At 43.9% G+C, this 24,595-nt stretch overlaps 1 protein-coding gene across 2 annotated transcripts in view; it reads right to left on the minus strand.

Annotated features, from left to right (window-relative positions):
- The window catches only part of PALLD (palladin, cytoskeletal associated protein), a 551,568-nt gene that overhangs the window by 38,448 nt on the left and 488,525 nt on the right, over positions 1–24,595 (minus strand). For both annotated transcript variants that reach the window (XM_075347256.1, XM_075347263.1), the window contains 3 exons: positions 20,459–20,594; positions 18,511–18,612; positions 12,835–13,056 (listed from right to left, as the gene is read on the minus strand). In XM_075347256.1, the coding sequence (XP_075203371.1) occupies positions 12,835–13,056; positions 18,511–18,612; positions 20,459–20,594 (460 nt within the window). The remainder of the gene's footprint in view (positions 1–12,834; positions 13,057–18,510; positions 18,613–20,458; positions 20,595–24,595) is intronic.

Raw genomic sequence — 24,595 nt, forward strand, 5'->3', positions numbered from 1 at the left:
CATTTCTGGTATAATGTCAGCCAACGCTTTTCTACAGAAATTACACTGAGGCATTATAACAAGATCCAGGGGTTCCCATAACACCACCATTCAGTATTTTGGCATGAAGCCAAGCACTCCCACTAGACTATCACATCCAGCGTCAAACACTTATTCTGATAAGTAGCATCACCCAGTCTCAAGCCCACCATACTTAAATTAGCTCTAAACCGCCAAGACCAGTCTATGAGCATCTAGATCTGCTCTTCTGTGGGAGGCTATATCTGAAGACCTGCTCTTCATAGCATTTTGCTAGACCAGATACTTATGCAACAAGCTAGCAGACAGTCACGAGCCACATATCATGGTACACAAGCCACACGTGTGCTCCCAAGCCACAGGTTGGGGTCACCTGATCTAGATTATTGGGTCGCCATGATGGCCTGACATTATAAAATGGCTACATAACCTGGTCTATCAGAATTTACAATTACTGATATGACAGATCCCAGTTATGTTTATAGATATCCCCAATGATTTTCTCCCATTATATAAAAAGCCTTGAAGAGTAGGTATGACAGCAGTTTTGATGTGGAGTAGCAGAAGTTTCCACCCTGCCGGTCATGTACTACTACTGTTGCTTTATAAAGACGATGAATCACGTAATTGGACATAGATGAAAGCACAATAAATCCAGCATCTTTCGTACTTAGCTGTACCTTCCAAGCCCCTGGCTGTATGAGAACAGCGCTCGCTCATTGTGTTTGCTGTACAGAACGTTCCAAGTTTTACATCAGGACACCAGGAATAGCTTGTAGGTAACATAAAGGGCTGTTCCTTTGTTAATGAGAAAATGTCTGAGATAAGAATAAAGCATGTCATTTCTTTCAGTGTTTTTGCCTGCGTTTTTCACCATTGAAAGCAATGAAAAAAAAAAAAACATGCAAAAGGCGGTGCAAAAATGTCCGTTTTTCCTGACAAGAGATGCAAAAAGTTCTGCAACCCAGTACTCATCATGCACACATAGCCTAAATCTACTTTCATGTAGTCTACTATATTCAGGAGTTCTGTATAACCCTGTCCCCCCAATGATTGTCAGATTTCTGCCAATGCAGAGTGTAGACAGAAAGTTGCCAATCGGGGTTATGTGGGCGGGGTTCTAGAGCGCACAGCATTCAGAGAGCTGCTAGATCTGCAGCAGATAAAACAGTGATTTTATAAAAAATACAGCAAGTAACGGAATATGTGATACATTCCTGGAATCAGTGTCTCTGCCCCTATGTAACGCTGCTCTCAGATGGGGTAAAGGTAATCTGTCACCAGATTTCTGTTAAGAGTTACACCCAGAAATGTTGTGGCTATCTGGGAACTGAACTACATTAAAAGAAATTATAGTTCCTATATTGATTATTTGGTCATTTTTCCTATACCGGTAACAAATGGTTTCCCATACAGAATATGAAGTATGTGTCAAGGCTCCTGAAGACAATGCTGATCACGAGCTGAAACATTGATGTGCACGCTGCTAAAGGTTACTTTCTGAAGAAACTTAACGCCACTTTACACTCTACGACATCGCTAGTAATTGCTAGCGATGTCAAGCACGAAAGCACCCGCCCCCATCGTACATGCGATATCGTGTGATCGCTGCCGTAGCGAACATTATCGCTACGGCAGCGTCACACGCACATACCTGCTCTGCGACGTCGCTGTGACCGGCGAACCACCTCCTTTCTAAGGGGGCGGTTCGTTCAGCGTCACAGCGACGTCACAGTAGTGTCACCGAACCGCCGCCCAATAGAAGCGGAGGGGCGGAGATGAGCGGGACTTAACATCCCGCCCACCTACTTCCTTCCTCATTGCGGCCAGCCGCAGGTAAGGAGATGTTACTCATTCCTGCGGTGTCACACATAGCGATGTGTGCTGCCGCAGGAGCAATGAACTACTTTCTACACCAGCAGCGATATTCGAGAATAGGGGGGCATGTCACCGATGAGCGATTTTGACCGTTTTTGCGACGATGCAAAATCGTTCATAGGTGTCACACGCAAAGACATCGCTAAAGCGACCGGATGTGCGTCACAAATTCCGTTACCCCCAAGATCGTTTGAGCGATGTCGCAGCGTGTAAAGCGGTCTTTAGATTAACTATTCTCGTAGTGCTCATGCACAATCAAGGAAAAACCATGAAAATGAAGAATATATCTCCTCAGAGTCTTACTTGTGGATAAAGCCTTAGGGGTACTTTGCACGTTGCGACATCGCTACTGCGATAACGTCGGGGTCAAATTGAAAGTGACGCACATCCGGCACCGTTAACGATGTCGCAACGTGTAAAGCCTAGATGCGCCGATAAACGATAGCAAAAGCGTCGTAAATCGGTGATCTGTGTAGCGTCAGTCATTTTCATAATGTCGCACCAATTGGAGATACGATGTTGTTCCTCATTCCTGCGTAAGCACACATCGCTGTGTATGAAGCCACAGGAGCGAGGAACATCTCCTTACCTGCGTCCACTGGCTATGCGGAAGGAAGGAGGTGGGCGGGATGTTTATTGCCCGCTCATCTCCGCTTCTATTGGCCGCCTGCTGTGTGACGTCGCTGTGACGCCGCACGACCCGCCCCCTTAGGAAGAAGGCGGGTCGCTGGCCAGAGCGATGGCACAGGACAGGTAAGTGCATGTGAAGTTGCCGTAGCGATAATGTTTGGCAGCTATCACAAGATATCACATGTGCGATGGGACTATCGCGCTCGGCATCGCTAGCATCGGCTAGCGATGTCGCAGCGTGCAAAGTACCCCATAAATCTCACACTACAATTCCTCCTCTTCCTCCTGTCTGTAACTTCTACAGGCCATCAAGAGTGACCAGTTTGGCTTCTGCCTGGTTTGGTCCTGGTAGAAACAAACCATTGAAGTATCTGCATTTCTAAACTTTTGACACAAACTGTAGTCAAGCACTTTTATAGTTCTAGAGATCTAGCAACAATTAGATTTGACAGGGGCCATTGTCTGCCTTATTATCCAGTGGAGGGTCTCCTGTGCACCGGCAATATCGGAGATCTGCTCTGTAGAGATGAGCATTAAAGATTTGTGCTGACCTGGCCCAGTCCTCTGAAGAAGCCAAACTAGGGCAGTCTTCACTTCTGGAGCCAGCATTTAGGCCGGCATCCTGGGCACCTCTGTTGTTTACTAGGCTGACAAGGAAGAGCGGACTGGGAGCCAGAGCAGGGAATCAGGAATCTTTTTTGTCTCCGCTCCATTGGTCTGAGATGTCTGGCTGGCATTAGCTTCCCATACAAAATGTGAATTTTTGCAGTTGCTGTAAACTGATGCAAGACCTGTGAGGAAACAACCCTTACACCATATGCACACGTTGAGTATTTGGTGAGTTTTTTATCTCAGTATTTGTAAGACAAAACCAGATGTGAACAGTCAGATGAAAAGTATAATAGAAACACGGGCACCACTTCTGCATTTATCACCCATCATAATTTTGGTTTACAATTACTGGAGGAAAAATAAATAAAAAAAAAAAAAATCACCAAATACATAACATCAACTTAATCAATTTCGAACATACTAAATTACCTTTCTCTTCTGCCTAAACAGCGCCATTATTGCCTATGGTCCAACCTGGTATTGCAGCTCAAGGATTAATCACACCATTGGGGATCAGCTATATTGCTGGAGAATGCCAATGGACCAGTCTGGAGCCGACTGGAGATAAAACCCTTTAAGCTGCACTCATACACTGCAGCTACAATTGTGGGTAGGACTGCACGATTTTGGAAAACTGCGTCAAAACGAATCTGTGAAATAGTGGATTGTGGCCACATAATGTGAATGCAGTCAAAGGGCTCGCTCACAATGCCTATAACCGGGACAAGAGCTATCTGAAGTTTTATCAGATAGCACGAGCTCTGATGTTATATTGCAGTGGTATTGGATCATGTGCACCTATACAACTCTATGGTTGCGTGTGAAACTCTGGACTACACTCGGATGACAGCCAAGTTCAGTTCGATGTACATAGATAGGCAATGGAGAAGATGGAGAAATCATTCGCTCCATCATCATCTCACCTGTGCTCAGATTCGCACATGAGAGACAATTGAATCACAGAAGATGACACTCGGATCACACTCGCTGCAGAGTTTTAGCGCAGTGTCATTAGCATAGTCAGCCCGAATCTCTCGTGTCGGATGCCATATGCTAGTGTGGCCCCAGCCTAACTGGCAATGGCTCAGAATTACTCTACTCACTTATATAGCACCATTAATTCGATAGCACTTTACAGACATGATCTTCACCATCCCCATTGAGGCTCACAATCTAAATTCCCTTTCCATATGTCCTTTGTAGTGTTGGAGGAATCTGGAGAACCTGGAAGAAACCCACCCAAACACTGGGAGAACATACAAACTCCTGCCAGATGTTGTCCTTAGTGGGGTTTGAACCTAAAACCCCCAATGCTTCAAAGCAACAGTGCCAACCACTGAGCCACCGTGCAGAATTATGGATGTTTTACAAGGTATTTACAAAGTTTCTCATATTAAATATCAGCTGATGTAAAAGTGGAGTTGTATGATGTGTGTAATCACATTAATTATATACAGGCTGTTTTATATGCTTAAAAAGCTTTCATTGGCTTCTTTAAGCCACATCAGACATGTCCGAACCCTGCGTAGATGCTAATAGTTTACTTCTGGAATGTCGAGCGTATTGTCTAATAAACAGGTTGCTACGATACTGTTGCTGTGTCTGCAAAGTGTACGAATGCTGCAACCCGCCAACCCTAATAATTTTCCCAAGGATAAGAAATATCCCTTTATGACTTTCATTGATCTCAAGTTTCTGAAGTGTAATGTGGAGAGAGGAGAAGAAAGATCCCATTCAGTAAAAGCTGTGTGAGGACTCAATAATGGGCGGATTTGTCTCGCGCACCGCCGGCTGCACTGCTATTCTAGGATGGAACATTAAACATTTATTAAGGAGGATAGCCAATATGTCTTCCAAATACAACACTGACTGCAAATTACCAAAACTAATCCTACAAAAAAATATAATTAAAATGGCTAAATTTTTTTTGCTAATTGGAAAACAATTTGAATCGTTGATTTCTCTAAAGCGGAGCTTATTGTGAAGTTTTGTCTGTCGGCCAAGTAATGCAATCCTTAGAATTGGTTCTGGGTGTATGTGACAGGTCCGCTTTGTTGTGGTACATACTTCCAGGCATTGAGGCATTCATCTGCGGTATGTCAGCCTACACTGCATTTATTGTCTGGGGAAAGTCCTGGACACTTAGATATGCATTCCTCTCCGTAATTAATATATTAGTATTGCCAGGTAGGCTTACAATGAGTTCTAATGTCCTGTCACTAAATAAATAAGAAAACTAAGTATACAAATAAAATATCAGTACAGAAAATAATAACCGTAACATCCAGTAAAATTAACTATCAACCTATAAAGGTGCATAAACACTTTCATAAAAAAAAGCCCTAGAGGATCTACAAGAAAATAAGAAGATAAGCAACACCTACCTACTGATGTCACCATACCACCACACCTGCTCACTAGAGGTTTATGTTGGTAGGGCTACGGCACATGACCACTGCAGCCGATCACAAGGCTCAATGGCCTTGTGCGGTATACCTCGGCATCACCATTGAGCACAGCAACTGGATGCAGCGGTCACATGTTATTGATGGATCATTACCGCTAAAGCTCCATCAACAATGAAGTCTGCAGACCAGTACTTCAGTAGGCAAGTGCTGCGTGGTGGGTTATTTTAAAGCAGATGCAGCCAAGGGGCCATTTTTCTAAAACAATGGAAAACCCCTTTAGAGATACAGAGTGAGAAATCATGTTCTGGTCACTGCATGCACTGTCATTTCCAGAAAAGAAATGAATGTCATACAGCGTAGTGCATCTGGTGCACAGATAACATAGCAATAAAAAGCACACACTATAAAACAACTTCCTACACCTTCCCTAAACCTCCTCAAGTTTAACACCCTTTAAATCAAATGCACATATATATGGATATATATCGTATATGAGAGAAGCTGCTTGATATAACACAGATGTAGCTGATTATTTCTTTTCTGTGGTTTAGCACACTCGCTGTGATGGTGAGGCTTATCAGGGGAAACATGGCCCCTAAGAAAGACAAAGCAATTTAAGAGAACACAAGAACCGCAAGCCAAGAGATAAACCGTAATAAGCACATGAAACTGATTAGAATGATTAGTGTATACTGAGGGGTAAGGTCATCTTTATAAAATGTGTAATGTTAAACGGAACCTGTCACCTATAAAAATACAATTTACCTGCAGCTATAGGGGGAAATCTGTAGGCAAGTATAGTCTAATGCGGACGTCGCAAGAGACTATCTATCGTGCGTTATGTCGTCGGGGTCACGGTTTTCGTGACGCACATCCGGCATAATTTACGACGTCGTCCTGTGTGACACCTACGAGTGATGCACAACGTTCGCAAATCATGTATCGTTGACACGTCGCTCATTTTTAAAAAAAGTCGTTTATTTTTCTTTGCGCCGGTTGTTCATTGTACCCGGGACAGCACACATTGCTCCGTGTGACACCTCGGGAACGATGAACACAGCTTACCTGCGTCCCGCAGCTCCCGCCGGCTATGCGGAAGGAAGGAGGTTGGCGGGATGTTTACGTCCCGCTCATCTCCGCCCCTCCGCTTCTATTGGCCGGCCGCTGTGTGACGTCGCTGTGACGCCGAACGTCCCACCCCCTTCAGGAAGTGGATGTTCGCTTAGCAGGTAATTACGTGTGATGGCGGTTTAACGACTTTCTGTGCCACGGACAACTAATTGCCCGTGACGCACAAACGACGGGAGCGGGTACGATCGCTCGTGCGATCGCACGATAGATCGTATCGTGTGACGTCCGCATAAATCCTGTATAGCTGGCTTACTAGAGCAGTGGCTACAAGGAGAAAATGAAGATTTAATCTCTCCACAGGCGCTCATGTCTAGTCATCGTTCAGGGAACGCAGGGTTACAGTAAAGGGTGCTTTACACCCTGCGACATAGCTAGCAATTGCTAGCTTTGTCGAGCGCGATAGCATCCACTCCCATCGTTCGTGCGACATTTGGTGATCACTGCCGTAGCGAACATTATCGCTACGGCAGCGTCACACGCACATACCTTGACAGCGACTTCGCTGTGACCGCCGAACAATCCCTCCCTCAAGGGGGAGGTGCGTTCGGCGTCACTGCAGCGTCACTAAGCAGCCGTCCAATAGAAGCGGAGCGGCGGAGATTAGCGGGACGTAACATCCCGCCCACCTCCTTCCTTCCGCATTGCCGGTGGACGCAGGTAAGATGTTTGTCGTTCCTGCGGTGTCACACATAGCGATGTGTGCTGCCGCAGGAACGACAAAACATCGTACCTGCAGCAGCAACGATATCAACGATGTCAAAGATCACCGTTTTTGGACGATTTTGCGATCGTTGATTGTCACTCCTTGGTGTCACACGCTACGATGTCGCTACCGGCGCCGGATGTGCGTCACTAATAACGTGATCCAGATGATATATCGGTAGCGATGTCGCAGTGTGTAAAGCACCCTTTAGGGTGCATTCACAATACGGATTTTTAACTGTGGCACAAATGGATTTTTTGCCGCAAAACCGGATATTTTACAAATGCATTGTCATTTCAATGTATTTGCAATGGAATCGCGGCAACATGCGGTTGCGTCCGGCACACACTGGAGCCGTTGCTTTGCGGTATTTTACCTCTTTTCAAAAACGCTACTTGCAGCGTTTTTGTCCTCGGATAAAATACTGCATGCTAATGAATCCGTTAGATTGCGGCGGCACCTGCAAGGTCTTTCAACGGGCGCCGGATTCTTCTGCAGTCTGCACCGGAAGTCACCACAGGATCCTGTTGTCTGTACTGAGCATGCCCAGAAAGCAGCCTGGTATGGTCAGCACAGAAATCTCTCTCTCTCTCAGACAGAAGACAGAAGACCAGGATCGTGAAGGGGTGAGAGGGATTAATAAAGATGGAGTCCCTAAATGTGTCTGTGTATTTATTTCTAATAAAATATTTTTTCTCTGTGTGAGGTCTTCTTTTTTTTTTTAACCCTTTATTGGAGATTATTAATAGCTGGGTCAAACTTGTGGCAAAACACAGCTGCCTGCTGTACCTGGCTAGCATACAAAAATATGGCGAAGCCCATGTCATTTTTTTTTTAGTTTTTTTTTTTTTTTTTTAGTTTTTGGGCAAAAAAAAAAAAAAAAAAAACCAAACTAAAAAAGGGCTTCCCTGGATTTTCCGTTGCCAGTGAAGGTAACACCAAGCAGTGGAGGTTAGCAGCCTGTAACTACTTGGGTTACCCTTAGCAATAGAAAATGCAGCGGGAGCCCACGCATCATTTTTTTTTTTTTTTTTTTTTTACCCCTTAATGAATTAAAAAAAAAAATTGACATGGGCTTCTCCCATTGATCACCCGAGCATTTTACTGCTCACATCCCTACTCCTGACCAGCAGAACAAGTAATCAGATGACTCCAGTGTCGGCAGATTACTTGTTATGTGTCCCGCTGCATCCATTGGCTGTGAGGTCAGCTGAGTTTGGCCGGCACTGGAGTCACCTGATCTGAACTCAGCTGAACTCCTGACCACACACGCTGCAATGGATACAGCGGGACACAGAACAAGTAATCGGCCGACATTGGAGTCAGCTGATCTGATTACTTGTTCTGCTGGCTATACGGTTAAGAGTTCAGATCAGCTGACTCCGATGCCGGCCGAACTCAGCTGAATTTTACAGCCCACACACTCTGCGATGGATGCAGCGGGACACAGAACAAGTTGTCGGCTGACACTAGAGTCGGCTGATCTGAACTCAGCTGAACTCCTGACCACACAGCCCGCACACGGTCACACGTTATCGGCAGCAGGTAGTAACGGCTGTTAACCTGCATCCATCGCAGCGTGTGCGGGCTGTGAGATCAAGAGTTCAGCTGACTCCCGATCAGCTGACTCCAGTGCCGGCCGATAAATTCTGTGTCCCGATGCATCCAGGATCCGGTGAAACAACAATTGCAGTTGCATGCGTTGCACTTTGAAAACACAGGATCTTGTCAAATGTGGTTTGCGGTATTTTACCTACAGTTAAAAACCATAGTGTGAAAGCAGCCTTAGATAAAAAAAACAAGCAGATAGGAAGGTGTTTTGAAATCATTAGCCGCACCATGATGCATAAGCGCCTGTGCTTGGTTTGAAGTCATTCTGTGCTAACAGACTCCCTTTAAGCCCACCTTCACATATCTGTGTTTCTGGTACGTGTGACATCTTTTTTCACACATAGTGAAGACACGGACAAACGTAGACCCATTAAAATCAATAGGCTTGGTCACACATCCGTGTTTTCATGTGGACCGTGCAAGAAGTGTGAAGGAGAACTAAGGGTACCTTCACACTTAGCGATGCAGCAGCGATCCGACCAGCGATCTGACCTGGTCAGGATCGCTACTGCATTGCTACATGGTCGCTGGTGAGCTGTCAAACAGGCAGATCTCACCAGCGACCAGCCCCCAGCCAGCAGCGACGTGCAAGCGACGCTGCGCTTGCACGGAGCCGCCGTCTGAAAGCTGCGGAGACTGGTAACTAAGGTAAACATCGGGTATGGTTACCCGATGTTTACATTAGTTACCAGCGCACACCGCTTAGCTGTGTGTGCAGGGAGCAGGGAGCCGCGCACACTGCTTAGCGCTGGCTCCTTGCTCTCCTAGCTGCTGTACACATCGGGTTAATTAACCCGATGTGTACAGCAGCTACATGTGCAGAGAGCCGGCAGCACAGGCAGCGTGAGAGCTTGCAGAGGCTGGTAACTAAGGTAAATATCGGGTAACCACCTTGGTTACCCGATGTTTATCTTGGTTACAGCTTACCTCAGCTGTCAGACGCCGGCTCCTGCTCCCTGCTCGCTTCATTTGTCGCTCTCTCGCTGTCACACACAGCGATCTGTGTGTGTCACAGTGGGAGAGCGCCTTTGAAGAAAACGAACCAGGGCTGTGTGTAACGAGCAGCCATCTCGCAGCAGGGGCCAGATCGCTTCTCAGTGTCACACACAGAGAGATCGCTAATGAGGTCACTGCTGCGTCACAAAAAGCGTGACTCAGCAGCGAACTCGGCAGTGAGATCGCTGTGTGTGAAGCACCCCTAAGGCACAGTAATAATTCCTTGGCACTTGATTGACTTGCTGCTCTACACTGGCAGCACACATACGCTGCAGAGCTGACTGTCAATCTAAGTGCTGGGGAATGAGTGCTGTATAATGAGCAGTGACTGTTACCTCTCTCTTCACTGTCCTGATGACTGCAAACAAGCGGCTGTAAAGAAGACTATGGTTTTATTTTCTCCCTGTAGCCGCTGCCCCAGTTAGCTGGCTACACAATGTTTAAATGCAATTTACCTTGCGATTAACTCTATATCTGCAGGTAAATAACACCCAGGAGCCCTTTAAAACTCATATTTACAAGTATGTAGTAGATCAGTGGAAGCTTTCTCCATCCTCAAACATCCTGAACCCAAGAATCTGCAGAAACTGTTTTACAGAAAACATTTACATAAAAGGTTTTCTTTTAGGTCTTCTAACATAGAAAAACAGGGACCTTTATGAATCAGTGTTTTATTTCAGATTTCCAATGGTGTTTGGTCTGTGTGTCACATTTTACCATTAGATTTTGATCAGTGATTTTTCAAAGGGAGGGAATAAAGCAAATAAACAAAAATCTTCAAAAATTATAATGATAATCACGGACAGTATATGGATGCCTTCCATAATGTACACGAATCCATAGGCTTGTGTGGGTAATTTCCATGTAGGACTCAAAATATGGACATTTCTCCATAAGTATTTTTGTGTGCACACAATGCAAAAAAGAAAAATAACACATGTGAGTAGCTCTATAGCCTTTAATGTGTATATGTTCTATCCATTAAAATCTCGAATAGAACATTTACATGATTCATGGACGTGTGAATGAGACCTCAGCAATCAATCAGGGTTATTGCTATGGTTCTCCAAGGGGTTTGTTCGGTTACTGGGGATAACTTCACTTTTTACCAATATTACCTATCCATGGTTAAAGCCCAATTCTGAATTCTGTTCTGCCATTTCTGCTTACCACAGAGTCGGGCCTTTATGCCGCTCAGATTCTAGTTACACATTCCTCTTGGTATTAAATGTATTATTATTGGCAGGTAAGCTTATAATGCATTTTAATGTCCTATCTCTAAAAGAATGCCAGATTAGGAAACTGACTATACAAACAAAATACCAGCAAAGAAAGAAATAGTCATATACTGATAACTCCCAGCGAATATAATTCTTAACGAATATAAATCTATAAAAACTGCATAAACGGATGGTCTGCTTTCATATAAATGGCCCACAGACTTTACAGTAAGACATACAGTTCTTCTCTACTGATGACCCCCCCAGCCCCGCCCCGCCAGCCTCGCCCCACCCATCCAGCCCCACCCCCTCAGCCCCACCCCCTCAGCCCTGCCCCACCTTTCTGCTGCTCTCGGAGTTCTCTGCTCCTCAGGGTCCAGGACATATTACTAGTTCACGCACCATGACATACTATTATGCTATAGGTCCATACAGCTTTCACGGACTGATGTACTACTTAGTCAATGGGTTGACACAAATATGTGCCCTCCTCATCAATAATAGGCAACTCTAATGGCTTTGATCTAATTAATATAACCGCATAGATGCTGGAGTCACTGCTGCAATATCTAAAACGTATCACAGAGATAAGGTGAGAATAGGAGCCCCTATCAGTCAAACAACCAACTGGCGGACACAGACAGAAAGGGCCCATGTGCAGAAACAATATATGGGCCCTTTGCAGCCCATGAACTAATCATAATGCACAATTCCACCTGCTTGGAGAAGAAATGCCCCCCCCTCCCCCCCTTACCCCTTAGGTCCCTGTGTGGCTGCACAGGTTGCACCAATGATATGTCCGTCGATGAAACAATCTCAGTCAACATGATTATGCGTTGCTGTCATCCCATCAGTTGACCTCCCAGGAATATGATCTAAAGGTGCTGGTGACTTGATGGCAGGAAAGGAAAGTTTTTTTCAGCTCACCCGTAGTATTATTTCACCTGGCTCCAGGACCCAGAACGGTGCAGGGATATGAATTCCGTGTTCAGGAATATAAAGCAGCAAGTAGTGGAAATTCCTTTCCTGATCCAGCAACACGTCCGAGATAGATGTGAATTAAAAATTCATTTTATTGAAAAATTGTTAAAACACCAATCATCAGAATGACATCCAAAAATTTTTTTCTTTAAAAAGGTCTATGACTAAGGGCCACAATGGCCAGAAACGCGTAAGACGCTTTCTTTTTAAAGAAAACATTTTTTGGATGTCATTCTGATGATTGGTGTTTTAACAATTTTTCAATAAAATGAATTTTTAATTCACATCTATCTCGGACGTGTTGCTGGATCAGGAAAGGAATTTCCACTACTTGCTGACTTGATGGCAGCCAGGGGCCCAAGAAGATGCCTGTCATGATTACATTGACATGCATAGTACACTGAATGCAGAAGCTGTTTTGTTCTATACAATTCTCCCCGAAAAAATGTTAACCTTTTTTTTTTTTCTTCATTTCAACACATTTTATGTGCCACCTGTCATTGTCTACGGGCACTAAGCCTAACTTTCACAGGTGGTTTAGATATGAGTGGAGGTAGCTGCAAAAACTCAACATCAGTTTTAAAGAAACTAGCAAAGCAGCAGAGTCCCTCAAGCTTTTACAGAGATTCGGGTCTGCTTTTGTTACCTTTGGCTTTGGATTGCCAGTGACTTTGCAGGTGAAGGTAGCTGGCATCCCTTCAAATATCTTGTAATGCCTCAATTTAGTCTCAAACTGAGGAGGATCGCCGTCCTCTGCAAAGTCTTCTCCATGTTCCACGTCTTCATCTGATTCCTCAGCAGCAGACCTCTCCAGACGGTATTCGATCTCGCCGATAAGTCTCTGCTCGAAGCTGGACACTTTATATTCCTGCCAGATTGGAAGAAAAAGTTTACTTAATAAGCTAACAAGTATTAGATGTTATTTCTGCTTCATACTCCTGGTAAAGGCCTAAAATAAAAGAAAGTTTAGACTCAAAACAAGAGCGTCAATCACACTGGACTCAGCTTCACCACAAGGTAGCCCCTCATTCAGAAAATCTAACACCAGGGCTTTATATCACATCCAGCACTGCAATCCATACGAGAAATATCCTGCCGGCGTCTAATAGAACGTGTGGTAGATTTTAGTTTGCCCACAGGAAAAAACAAAAGATACATTTCTGACATTCACATTTGGTCGTCACACCTTATGGATGATGTGTAATCTCGGGGGAAAGGGATGAAGGGAAATCTTAGTCTGTAAGTATACAGTGTGTGTATTTATGGGCCTGTAAATGTCACTGTGAGAAAACAATGTGTAGTGTTATGTCAGCCTGGGAGGCAGGAGCCGTCCTGTAATGTTTCATAGGAATAACTGATCTGAACGGCTGCTCTCTAGGCGCCTATATTACATGATGTCTCACATTTAGGGTCCATTCTGGTGCAGCAGAGGAATGTACAGCAGACCAACGCTGAGGGTCGCATAATGGCTGTGAGGGTAGGAGGTAGAGCGAGGGGCATGAGTAATATTGCTGTACATTCCTGAAGCAGAACACGTGCCATTTCATTTTTTAAGATACTGAATTATAAAATCAGAGATGATTCATTCCATCCGCAAGATTTTCTATTATATCCTGCTGATAAATGTACATTAGTTAGATAACGGAAACTTTGAAAAAAATATTATGCAAGGATATGTGGATAGGTTTGCCTTCAGGCCGCTTTACACGCTGCGACATCGCTCAAGCAATCTCGTTGGGGTCACGGAATTTGTGACGCACATCCGGTCGCTTTAGCGATGCCGTTGCATGTGACACCTTTGAGCGATTTTGCATTGTTGCAAAAACGTGCAAAATCGCTCATCGGTGACATGGGGGTCCACTCTCAAATATCGTTGCTGCAGTAGTAACGAAGTTGTTCCTCGTTACTGCAGCAGCACACATAGGTACGTGTGACACCGCAGGAACGAGGAACCTCTCCTTACCTGCCTCCCGCCCGCAATGCGGAAGGAAGGTGGTGGGCGGGATGTTCGTCCTGCTCATCTCCGCCCCTCCGCTTCTATTGGGCGGCGGTTCAGTGACGCAGCTTTGACGACGTTGTGACGCTGAACGAACCGCCTCCTTAGAAAGGAGGCGGTTTGCCGGTCACAGCGACGTCGCAAGGCAGGTAAGTAGTGTGACGGGTCTGGGCGAGGTTGTGCGCCACGGGCAGCGATTATCATGGGGATAAGACATACAGATTTTACTGATTTCTATGTACGACTCCAGTTTTACAATACAATATCATGCCATGCTACCAACACCCCGACATAACAACCATGGGGTCGGCCACATATAGACACAAACAGCAATAGCATAAACACCTCATCTCAGGGTATGGCAAAATCATGTTTATTTAAAGCTGTTCATCTCGTGCCACCCATCTCACGATATGTTGATAAAGGCCACATTATAAGGTTTGATCTTTCCCTCAAAGGCCCCCTTCATACATCCTTGTTTCCGATACATGTGGCATCATGCCATGCTACCAACACCTTGACATCACAACCATGGGGGTGGTCACATATAGATGCAAAGAGCAAATAGCATACACACCTCATGACACGGTATGGCAAAATCATGTTTATTCAAAGCTGATCATCTGCTGCCACCCATCTCACGATGTGCTGATAAAGGCCATTACCATAAGGTTTGACTTTTCCCTCAAATGAAGACCCACTTCACACCTTGCTTGCAGCACGTGTGGAATCCATACACATGGCATTTTTTCACAGATGCAACACATACCCAATTATAACCTTTGGTGCAGCACACATGTCAATGTTTTCACACAGACTGGGTGCCCCCACAAACTACAAGGAGGCATGTCTGTCTTTTTCCGGTAGCATGGATGATATGGGCCAATACAAGTATATGGGTCTGTGTAAACATCTACAGCACATGGATGGCATCGGTGTGCCCTCCGTGTGCTGTACATGTTTATCATTGAAAGATTAAGAGAAGCTTTGTAAATTTTCTATATCCATCCCAGATAACACATGGATTTAATAATGTACACAGGGTGATAAAAATGAACATGGATTGTCAAAACGAACAATGTGTCACATATACATGTTTTTATACAGACCTGTGAAGGGGGTCGGAGGGATTTGCCAATCCATCATCCTGTTATAAGGCTAACTGTGATATTGACTGTCAGAATGCTGCAGTATTTCCATGATTGGACCTGGGCTCCCCAACAGAGATGAGAGAATAAATTTGTAGTGTACCCTGGTCCAGCGGCCACATCAGTTCCATGGCCAAAGGATGGAGCCCTGTGAACCGCCTCCTACCTGCAGGAATCCCAAGCACTTCTTAGGATTTGTAGGTCATTGTAGTGGTGTGATACACTTATGATGTCGTACTGGGCCTAATAAGTAGGAGAAGCGCCAGTAGGACGTCAGGTATAAGGCGTTTTATGGGGCTTCCGTCCAGCAGTCAAGGAATACTGATATGGTCACCGAACCAGGATGCTACTGATCGATTTGCTCATCTCCGCTACAAAATATCACCAGACAAGAATAGTACAGCCAGGCTACATTTTGCTTATGGAGCACAGACGGTATATGTAATGCACATAATAGGACTACTATGTACATAGGCATACAATGTTTTTATAAAAGCAAAACTGATGAAAACAGTTATTCTATGTTACCACCTTATTATACTATTTTTGGATGAGGAATTTCAGGTATTTACTGTGTGATTGTTGCCAGTAGTATTTATGTCATTCGGCGTTCCCCTAGACTTTCTATTGCTGCAGATTTTTTCATGGGGAAAATGATCAGACGCCAAATGGTTATCTGGGGATGACTCATGGCATACATACATACAAAACCAGTTCATGTATGGACACTATTAAAGGTTGAGTCAATACAGGTGGATTTTAGCTGGTGCCGCACTCAAAGCTAAACAAAACAGTGGCGTCATGCAAATAAAACATTTTATAGCATGCGTGATGGGCACATCATGAACACTGATGCCTTCTTCACACAGTTTTTTAATTCAGTTTTAAGTGACAGAATTAACCATTTTTCTTAACAAAATACTGACGGTTACACACAATAATACAGTCACTCTCATAACATCACATGTTAAAACAGGCAAAATCAACACAGTATAGATAGTTTAGTGAGAGTAAAGATCAGTTTAAGTGCAGAGATGAATTGACAGGGGATAGTAACCTTCTGCAAGTCAAGAGGGCTCTCTACAGAAGCGTCAAGAGAGGAAACAGAGGAAACTTCCTGCAAAAAGGTAGAAAAGAAGGTAAAAGCTTGTAGAATAGAAATGGTTACCGTATTGCCATGTGCTCTTCTCCTACGGATAGCTTAGATTCACATCATTGAGGTGTAGGAGTATTTTTCTAAACCAATAAATCTAAAAGCTGTAGACTATTTGGCATGAGTTCTGAGTTTGATCCTCTTTTCCATGAAAATTTCCATACGTCAGAGTTAGCTGGCAATCATACACATTGGATTGTTGAGGGATCCTCTACAAAAGCAGCAGGATCTGTATTCTGGGGTCTTGCCATATGATCAATAAAAGTGGTGCAGAAGATTACACTTAAAGGGATTATCCAGTAATTTATATTGAGGTCTTAGGCCCCTTTCACACATCAATTTTTTGCATCAGTCACAATCCGTCAAATTTTGAAAAAAAAAAACGGATGCGGCGACTGATGCCGCTGGATGCGTTTTTTTCTTATAGACTTTTATTAATTAGTGATAGATTGCGACGGATCGCCTCACGTTTCATCCGTCGTTCGACGGATCCGTCCAAAATGGTTTGTCCGTTGGACGAAGACAACGGAGAAAATAAATGTTTTTGTCTACGTCCGTCACCGTCCGTCGTTTGGTAGAATTGAAGCCTATGGGCAAGGATCCGTAGTAATCCATCTAATGACAGAATCCGATGACGGATTCCGTTTTTTTAACTGAGCATGCTCAGATGGGGTGTAAAAACACTGTATATATGATGCGATCGATCCATTTTTTCAACGGATTCGTCACATCAGTTTTTCCACAATCTGCGACGGATCCGTCGAGCCAACAGATTGTGACTGATGGCAAAAAACTGATGTGTGAAAGGGGCCTTATCCTTAGAATAGGTCATCAATATCAGATTGATGAGTACGTGAAACCTGGCACCCCCGCCGATCCGCTGGTGCAGTGGCGGCATGATGTGATCAGCGAAACAGCACAGCTCAGTTAACCGTACATCGGCAGCAAGCGGGGTGCTGTAGATCCACCTCTATTCATTCGAATGTGAGTGAACTGATCACATCCTGCCACTGGTGGCACCAGAAACAGGTGATAGGCAGCAATGTCTGGTGTCGGCCCCTCACCGATCTGATATTAATGACCTGTCCTAAGATCTGGGCATCAATATAAAAGTAATGGACATAGAGGATGTACTTGCTCTTAGATTTTTTTATCTATTTCAGCTAGCATTCAAGCTGTGTTAAATGCAGACTATGTTAAAATTAATATAATAATAACAAAAAACTTAAAGGGGTTGTTCATGACTAAATTTTCTTCTAAAATCACCCCGATGTACATGACATCATAAGTGACGTGACAAATGAGGGCAGGCTGAGGGTGTACGTGTAGTTCCATGCACTGTGAGCCTGTCTGTGCGTCACATCACTTATGGTGACAAGTAATTTAGTGCAAAAGTCATTTTCATGATGGCACATAATCGGGCATGTCAAGGTCACGTGACTTGTGCAAAGAAAAGCAGATCCATAAGGAGATAACTCATTAGGTATATTACAAAAATGCATCACATCGAGATAAAAAATTAAAAGAAAAATACAAAAAAAAACCCTTAGTCCTGAACAACGTCTTTAACGCGGGTATATGCAAACTATATAAAACCTGAAGGCAAGGCCATTCCTATATAATTCTGGGGGTTTCCATCAGGGATAATATGACCGTGCACATGCACAAGGTAATGTCTAATGCTATAAAATGTATATTATGGATAAAGCATTCACATGGAGCACATGAGCCATAACTTCCTCCCGAAAATTCTAAGGACATTTTTACCTCTTACTTTATTAACTAAGTAATAATGAAGTCACTAGCGGCTGCTTATCCGTACACGGTTATTTCTGTGACTTATTTATTGATTTCAAATGTCCTTGAAATATCAGTTTCCTGTTAATCATTCTTCTGTGCACACAGTCACTTTCCACTAGGGATGTAGGGAAGGCGGCCTTCATATTTGCCCTTCAGTTAAAATGTGTGTTGTTCTTGGACATACAGTCAATGGGCAGTTTAGGAGAAACCGATATTAATTTGTACCTGTGAATTCAAGTCATCTTCTGGCTCCTGGAGGTTAAAAACTGTTGCTGCATTGTCAGCGCCAAGCAATCGTCGGGCCATTTTCTCCTCATATGTCAATTTCTAAGGAGAGATACAAAGAAACTAGACTAACAAATCCGATCAGAATTAAAAGGAAACAGCAAAATCAATTATTGAGGCGCATAAAGGGGTCCCAAGCAGGTGACTTGGGACTTACCTTCCCTAATAGAGAATTTCAGCAGATGTTCAGGCAGACTTGCCTAAAGGTTGGTGCGGAGCAGACTGGTCGGATGGGCGTCTCCGTTCTCAGGGTCCCATGCCTCCTCTTTCGGCCATCTTTGTCCTCCTTCTGAAGCTAGTGTGGGTGACGCGTTCTACGTCATCTACACTAGCCAACAGTGAGGTCCTGCGCAGGTGTACTACAATACTTTGATCTGCCCTGCTCAGGGCAGGATCTCACTGTCGGCTAGTGTAGATGACTTAGAACGCGTCACCCACACTAGCTTCAGAAGGAGGACAAAGATGGCCGAAAGAGGAGGCATGGGACCCTGAGAACGGAGACGCCCATCCGACCAGTCTGCTCCGCACCAACCTTTAGGCAAGTATTATGAACATGCGGTGACAGGTTCCCTTTAAAGAGGTTCTCTAACATATGATGTTGGCGACTTATCCTTGGGATGGATCCTCACAATCAGACCTGGCACCCATGCCTATAGCTTTTATTAGCTCTGACAGAAGTTGGATAAAAGAACTGAACAGACCCAATCTGAGCAGCTCTATTCAATGTGTAGTGCCTATGGTGTGGTACAGCAGATCAGCTCGTAGTCTCTTGGATGGGAGATGTTTTGTAGTACTGGCAGCAGACTATACATATTGATTGGCCTGTGCCCCGCTGAAGAAGCTAACGCGACACGCACGTTCAGGACTCCACAGTGTTGATATGAGGTGCTCCCGGGCCCGTCATTGTGTGGATGGGTTTGATGTAGTCCTACATATACCTCTTAGGCTGCTTTCACACCTCCGGTTTCTGCAATGTGGCACAATCCGGCACTTTGAAGGAAAATCGCAACCTTTTTTTTTTGCTGCCGTTTGCGTTTTTCCTGCATAGACTTTAATTAGTGCCGCATGGCCTTGCGCTCCATCCGGTTTTTGCCGCATGCGGCAGATTTAGCCGCTGCGGCGGCCGGATGGAACGTTGCCTGGCACGTTTTTTCGTGCGGCAAAAAAAGAAACGCATCGCGCCGCATCCGGCTGATGCGGCGCATTTTTCAATGCATGCCTATGGCGGCCAGATGCGGCAATAACCGCATCTGGCCACCGCATGCGGTTTTTGCCACTGCGCATGCTCCGTAGCATGCCGCAAGCGGCAAAAACCAGATGGGCCGCATGGGAAAAACTTATGCAAAGGATGCGGTGTTTTCACCGCATCCGTTGCATAGCTTGCACAGCCGGATTGAGCCACACAGCTCAAGACGGATGTGTGAAAGCAGCCTTACAGTGTCAATAGATGTAATTTGGATATTATCACATATGTATGTTCTGTAGTTAATAAAAAACGTTTTCTATTTAACTGAATAAGTCTCCTCGTGTGTTTTACACGATTAGTCTAGACTGAATTTTGGAGTATATTCTCTTTTTTGATATTTCCTTATGAAGGGACAGTATGTGTAAACGCAGGTATGATTATACTAAGAAATAATTGTCCCGGTTTGTCTGTGACCAGTTTTATATTGATTGGACATGCGCAGTGCAGCTCTGTTCAATGTATCCATCTGGCCGCCATCAGAATTGGTAGCAGCGAATGTGTGATGGTTTCAAACTCCCACCAATCTGATATTGATGACTTGTCATAAGGATAGGTCATCAATATTCCAAAAGAACCACTTTAAATGTCATAAAAGTTGCACTGAAAAGACAGTAGGCAGGAGGACATCATCCATAATAGTACCGGTTGGCCGTTGTTTAGTAGGTCATCTTTGAAGCGGAGTTTTCTCTCCAGATCTTGAATAACGGCATCCTTTGTCCCCTGAATCTCCTCGTCAGATGCTATACGGGCCGTTCGGCCAGTCTTCTTTGGAAAGCCACTAAAAGAAAACAGCGCATATTACAGTGGTCTCTAACACAGTTTAATTCCGCACATTCTTCACATACAAAGCACTACCAGTACTGAAAAATGGACATATCACTCTTATGTCATTTGTCTCCCTTCCCCAGTCTGTATACATATCCCTGCAAAAAAACATAATTATGGCCTGATGCTAATTCTTCATAAAAGTAGATAAAAGTGGCTGCTGTCATCTAAATCACATGACCTAGAATACTTTCAGCTTCACAGCTCACCAGACATGTCTGTTTTAGAAGATCTATAAAACATTCATCACACCAGTGTTCTTATAGAATTCTGTATTGTGCCGTTCCATTGTTATTTTTTATGAAAATGCATGAACAAAATGTGAACTTTGGGAAAGGTTGAGCCCCTATACAACCTGACACATTAGCACGGACTAGTCAGTGTCAGACTGTAGGACACAACCCCAAGTGGTAACAGTCCAAATTTAAGGGGACTGTCACCCCCCAAAACCAAATTAAACTAAGTACACAGTCATATAAGGCCCTAGCCCCTATGTAAAACATACCTTTAGTGTATTAACTTTTGCATCCACAAAAAACTGCTTAGTCAATATCCAAACGAGAGTGATTGGTGCACCCATGGCATGGTCCAGTGCTCGGTGCGCCATTCTGCACCTAGAATTAGCACCCCAAATTTTTTCTGATTGACAGCGCTTGCTTGCCTACTGTAGAGTGAGCGTTGTCTGTGCAGAATTCTCCTTTCTGTGTGAATACACTGAAGGTTCAGGGTATGCGGAGAGTCGGTGTAGGAGCTGGAGGACACATCAACCTCTTTGGTTGCTTGCTACACAAGTACACTTGAAGGATGGTGAGCAGCCAAAACAGATCTGTGTGAGCGCATGGTGGCTCCTAAATTGTCAGTATTTGCGCACACAGGAGGATTCTGTTCAGGCATCACTTAAGGTGCTGGATGCCCCCTTGGAGTGGCCCAGAGCTCAGTGCGCCGCTCTGCCCCCTGAGTTGGCATCACTCAGCCCCTCACTGTATCTTGATTTGTCATTCAAGATACAAGTCAGTAGTCGAGTAATGCCAACTCAGGAGGCAGAATGGTGTACCGAGCTCTGGGCCACTCCATTTGGGCACCCAGCACTATAAGTCACATTGATTACACTGTGCTTTCTGGAGCCTAACGGTAAGGATTACTTATAATACTAAAAGCTACGCAATTTATAGGGGCTGGATCACTTATACATCTGAATACTAAGTTTAATTTGTGTTTAGGGGGGTGGGGGGGGGCGAGACAGACCCTTCAAATATGGAATTGAACATTTTCAAACTACACATATCTAATTCCTGAATCCTGCTCTGGTAACACAGTATTGTACTCATAATAATACTATAATTGCCACCTTCACAATAGAAAATTCTAAAAATAAACATTTGCAATATTTTTCCATTACTAATATTCATGGCTTTGACTGGAGAGCATACAAATCCAGCTTCCCTAAGGGAACTAATGGAAAATTGAATCATGTCCAAGCTTGAATAGATTGTGCCTCGGAGATATCAGATCCTGATAAAAAATGATGGGTAGATGCCAAGCAAAGTGTATAAAGTGATTACCGTACATCCAGAATTTACATTACAGGCAGAACTGCAGTACCTCCGTTTCTGAGAAATAGGACATACAGTTAGGTCCAGAAATATTTGGACAGTGACACAAGTTTTGTTATTTTAGCTGTTTACAAAAACATGTTCAGAAATACAATTATATATATAATATGGGCTGAAAGTGCACACTCCCAGCTGCAATATGAGAGTTTTCACATCCAAATCGGAGAAAGGGTTTAGGAATCATAGCTCTGTAATGCATAGCCTCCTCTTTTTCAAGGGACCAAAAGTAATTGGACAAGGGACTCTAAGGGCTGCAATTAACTCTGAAGGCGTCTCCCTCGTTAACCTGTAATCAATGAAGTAGTTAAAAGGTCTGGGGTTGATTACAGGTGTGTGGTTTTGCATTTGGAAGCTGTTGCTGTGACCAGACAACATGCGGTCTAAGGAACTCTCAATTGAGGTGAAGCAGAACATCCTGAGGCTGAAAAAAAAGAAAAAATCCATCAGAGAGATAGCAGACATGCTTGGAGTAGCAAAATCCACAGTCGGGTACATTCTGAGAAAAAAGGAATTGACTGGTGAGCTTGGGAACTCAAAAAGGCCTGGGCGTCCACGGATGACAACAGTGGTGGATGATCGCCGCATACTTTCTTTGGTGAAGAAGAACCCGTTCACAACATCAATTGAAGTCCAGAACACTCTCAGTGAAGTAGGTGTATCTGTCTCTAAGTCTACAGTAAAGAGAAGACTCCATGAAAGTAAATACAAAGGGTTCACATCTAGATGCAAACCATTCATCAATTCCAAAAATAGACAGGCCAGAGTTAAATTTGCTGAAAAACACCTCATGAAGCCAGCTCAGTTCTGGAAAAGTATTCTATGGACAGATGAGACCAAGATCAACCTGTACCAGAATGATGGGAAGAAAAAAGTTTGGAGAAGAAAGGGAACGGCACATGATCCAAGGCACACCACATCCTCTGTAAAACATGGTGGAGGCAACATGATGGCATGGGCATGCATGGATTTTAATGGCACTGGGTCACTTATGTTTATTGATGACATAACAGCAGACAAGAGTAGCCGGATGAATTCTGAAGTGTACCGGGATATACTTTCAGCCCAGATTCAGCCAAATGCTGCAAAGTTGATCGGACGGTGCTTCATAGTACAGATGGACAATGACCCCAAGCATACAGCCAAAGCTACCCAGGAGTTCATGAGTGCAAAAAAGTGGAACATTCTGCAATGGCCAAGTCAATCACCAGATCTTAACCCAATTGAGCATGCATTTCACTTGCTCAAATCCAGACTTAAGACGGAAAGACCCACAAACAAGCAAGACCTGAAGGCTGCGGCTGTAAAGGCCTGGCAAAGCATTAAGAAGGAGGAAACCCAGCGTTTGGTGATGTCCATGGGTTCCAGACTTAAGGCAGTGATTGCCTCCAAAGGATTAGCAACAAAATATTGAAAATAAAAATATTTTTTTTGGGTTTGATTTATTTGTCCAATTACTTTTGACCTCCTAAAATGTGGAGTGTTTGTAAAGAAATGTGTACAATTCCTACAATTTCTATCAGATATTTTTGTTCAAACCTTCAAATTAAACGTTACAATCTGCACTTGAATTCTGTTGTAGAGGTTTCATTACAAATCCAATGTGGTGGCATGCAGAGCCCAACTCGCGAAAATTGTGTCACTGTCCAAATATTTCTGGACCTAACTGTACATGTGATACTGACTATCAGGACATTAGGCAGCGGGAATTACTGTAACCAAATCCAGATTGCTCTCAATACTCATCTGAAATTCCTTGCTGGTTACATACTGATACATAGTGATGTTTCCACTTTTATTTTAATCTCTTTTCCAAAACTAGCCACCTTTTGCATAACTTTTATAGATCGGTGTAAGTGTTCATTCAATTAGTATCATCATAATGTAAAATAATCTTCCCCATCTTCGCAAGTTATTAACTATCCTGCATTCACGGTCTATGGCAAGGGTGGCCAAGAAATTATTCCAATTGAGGGCGAGTACCCCAGGGTCCTTGGGCCGGTACTGGTCCTGTTTCTTGTGGATCCTTGCTTCATGTTCCCTTCTTTCACTATTTCCCCCCACCTTCTGTTTCTCCCCCCCTCCTATTCTGCTTGGACTCAGTATTTCTTTCTTTCTAATTTTCAACTAGACCTGGCATCCCCTTTTTACATTGAAAATTTGGTTAACATGGAAAGACTATGGTGTTGTGATTTACATATATTGTTTAGCAGATGTATATTAGGCCTATTTCGGCCGTAACATGTAATTTGTCAAATTTGGACTGTCTCCATGTTTGCTGTTAAATAAAGAAAAAAATAAATAAAAAAGAATAATGATTTCTGGGGTCACATGACAGGCCGTG

Source organism: Anomaloglossus baeobatrachus, chromosome 1, assembly GCF_048569485.1.
Source record: "Anomaloglossus baeobatrachus isolate aAnoBae1 chromosome 1, aAnoBae1.hap1, whole genome shotgun sequence".
Classification (NCBI taxonomy): Eukaryota; Metazoa; Chordata; class Amphibia; order Anura; family Aromobatidae; genus Anomaloglossus; species Anomaloglossus baeobatrachus.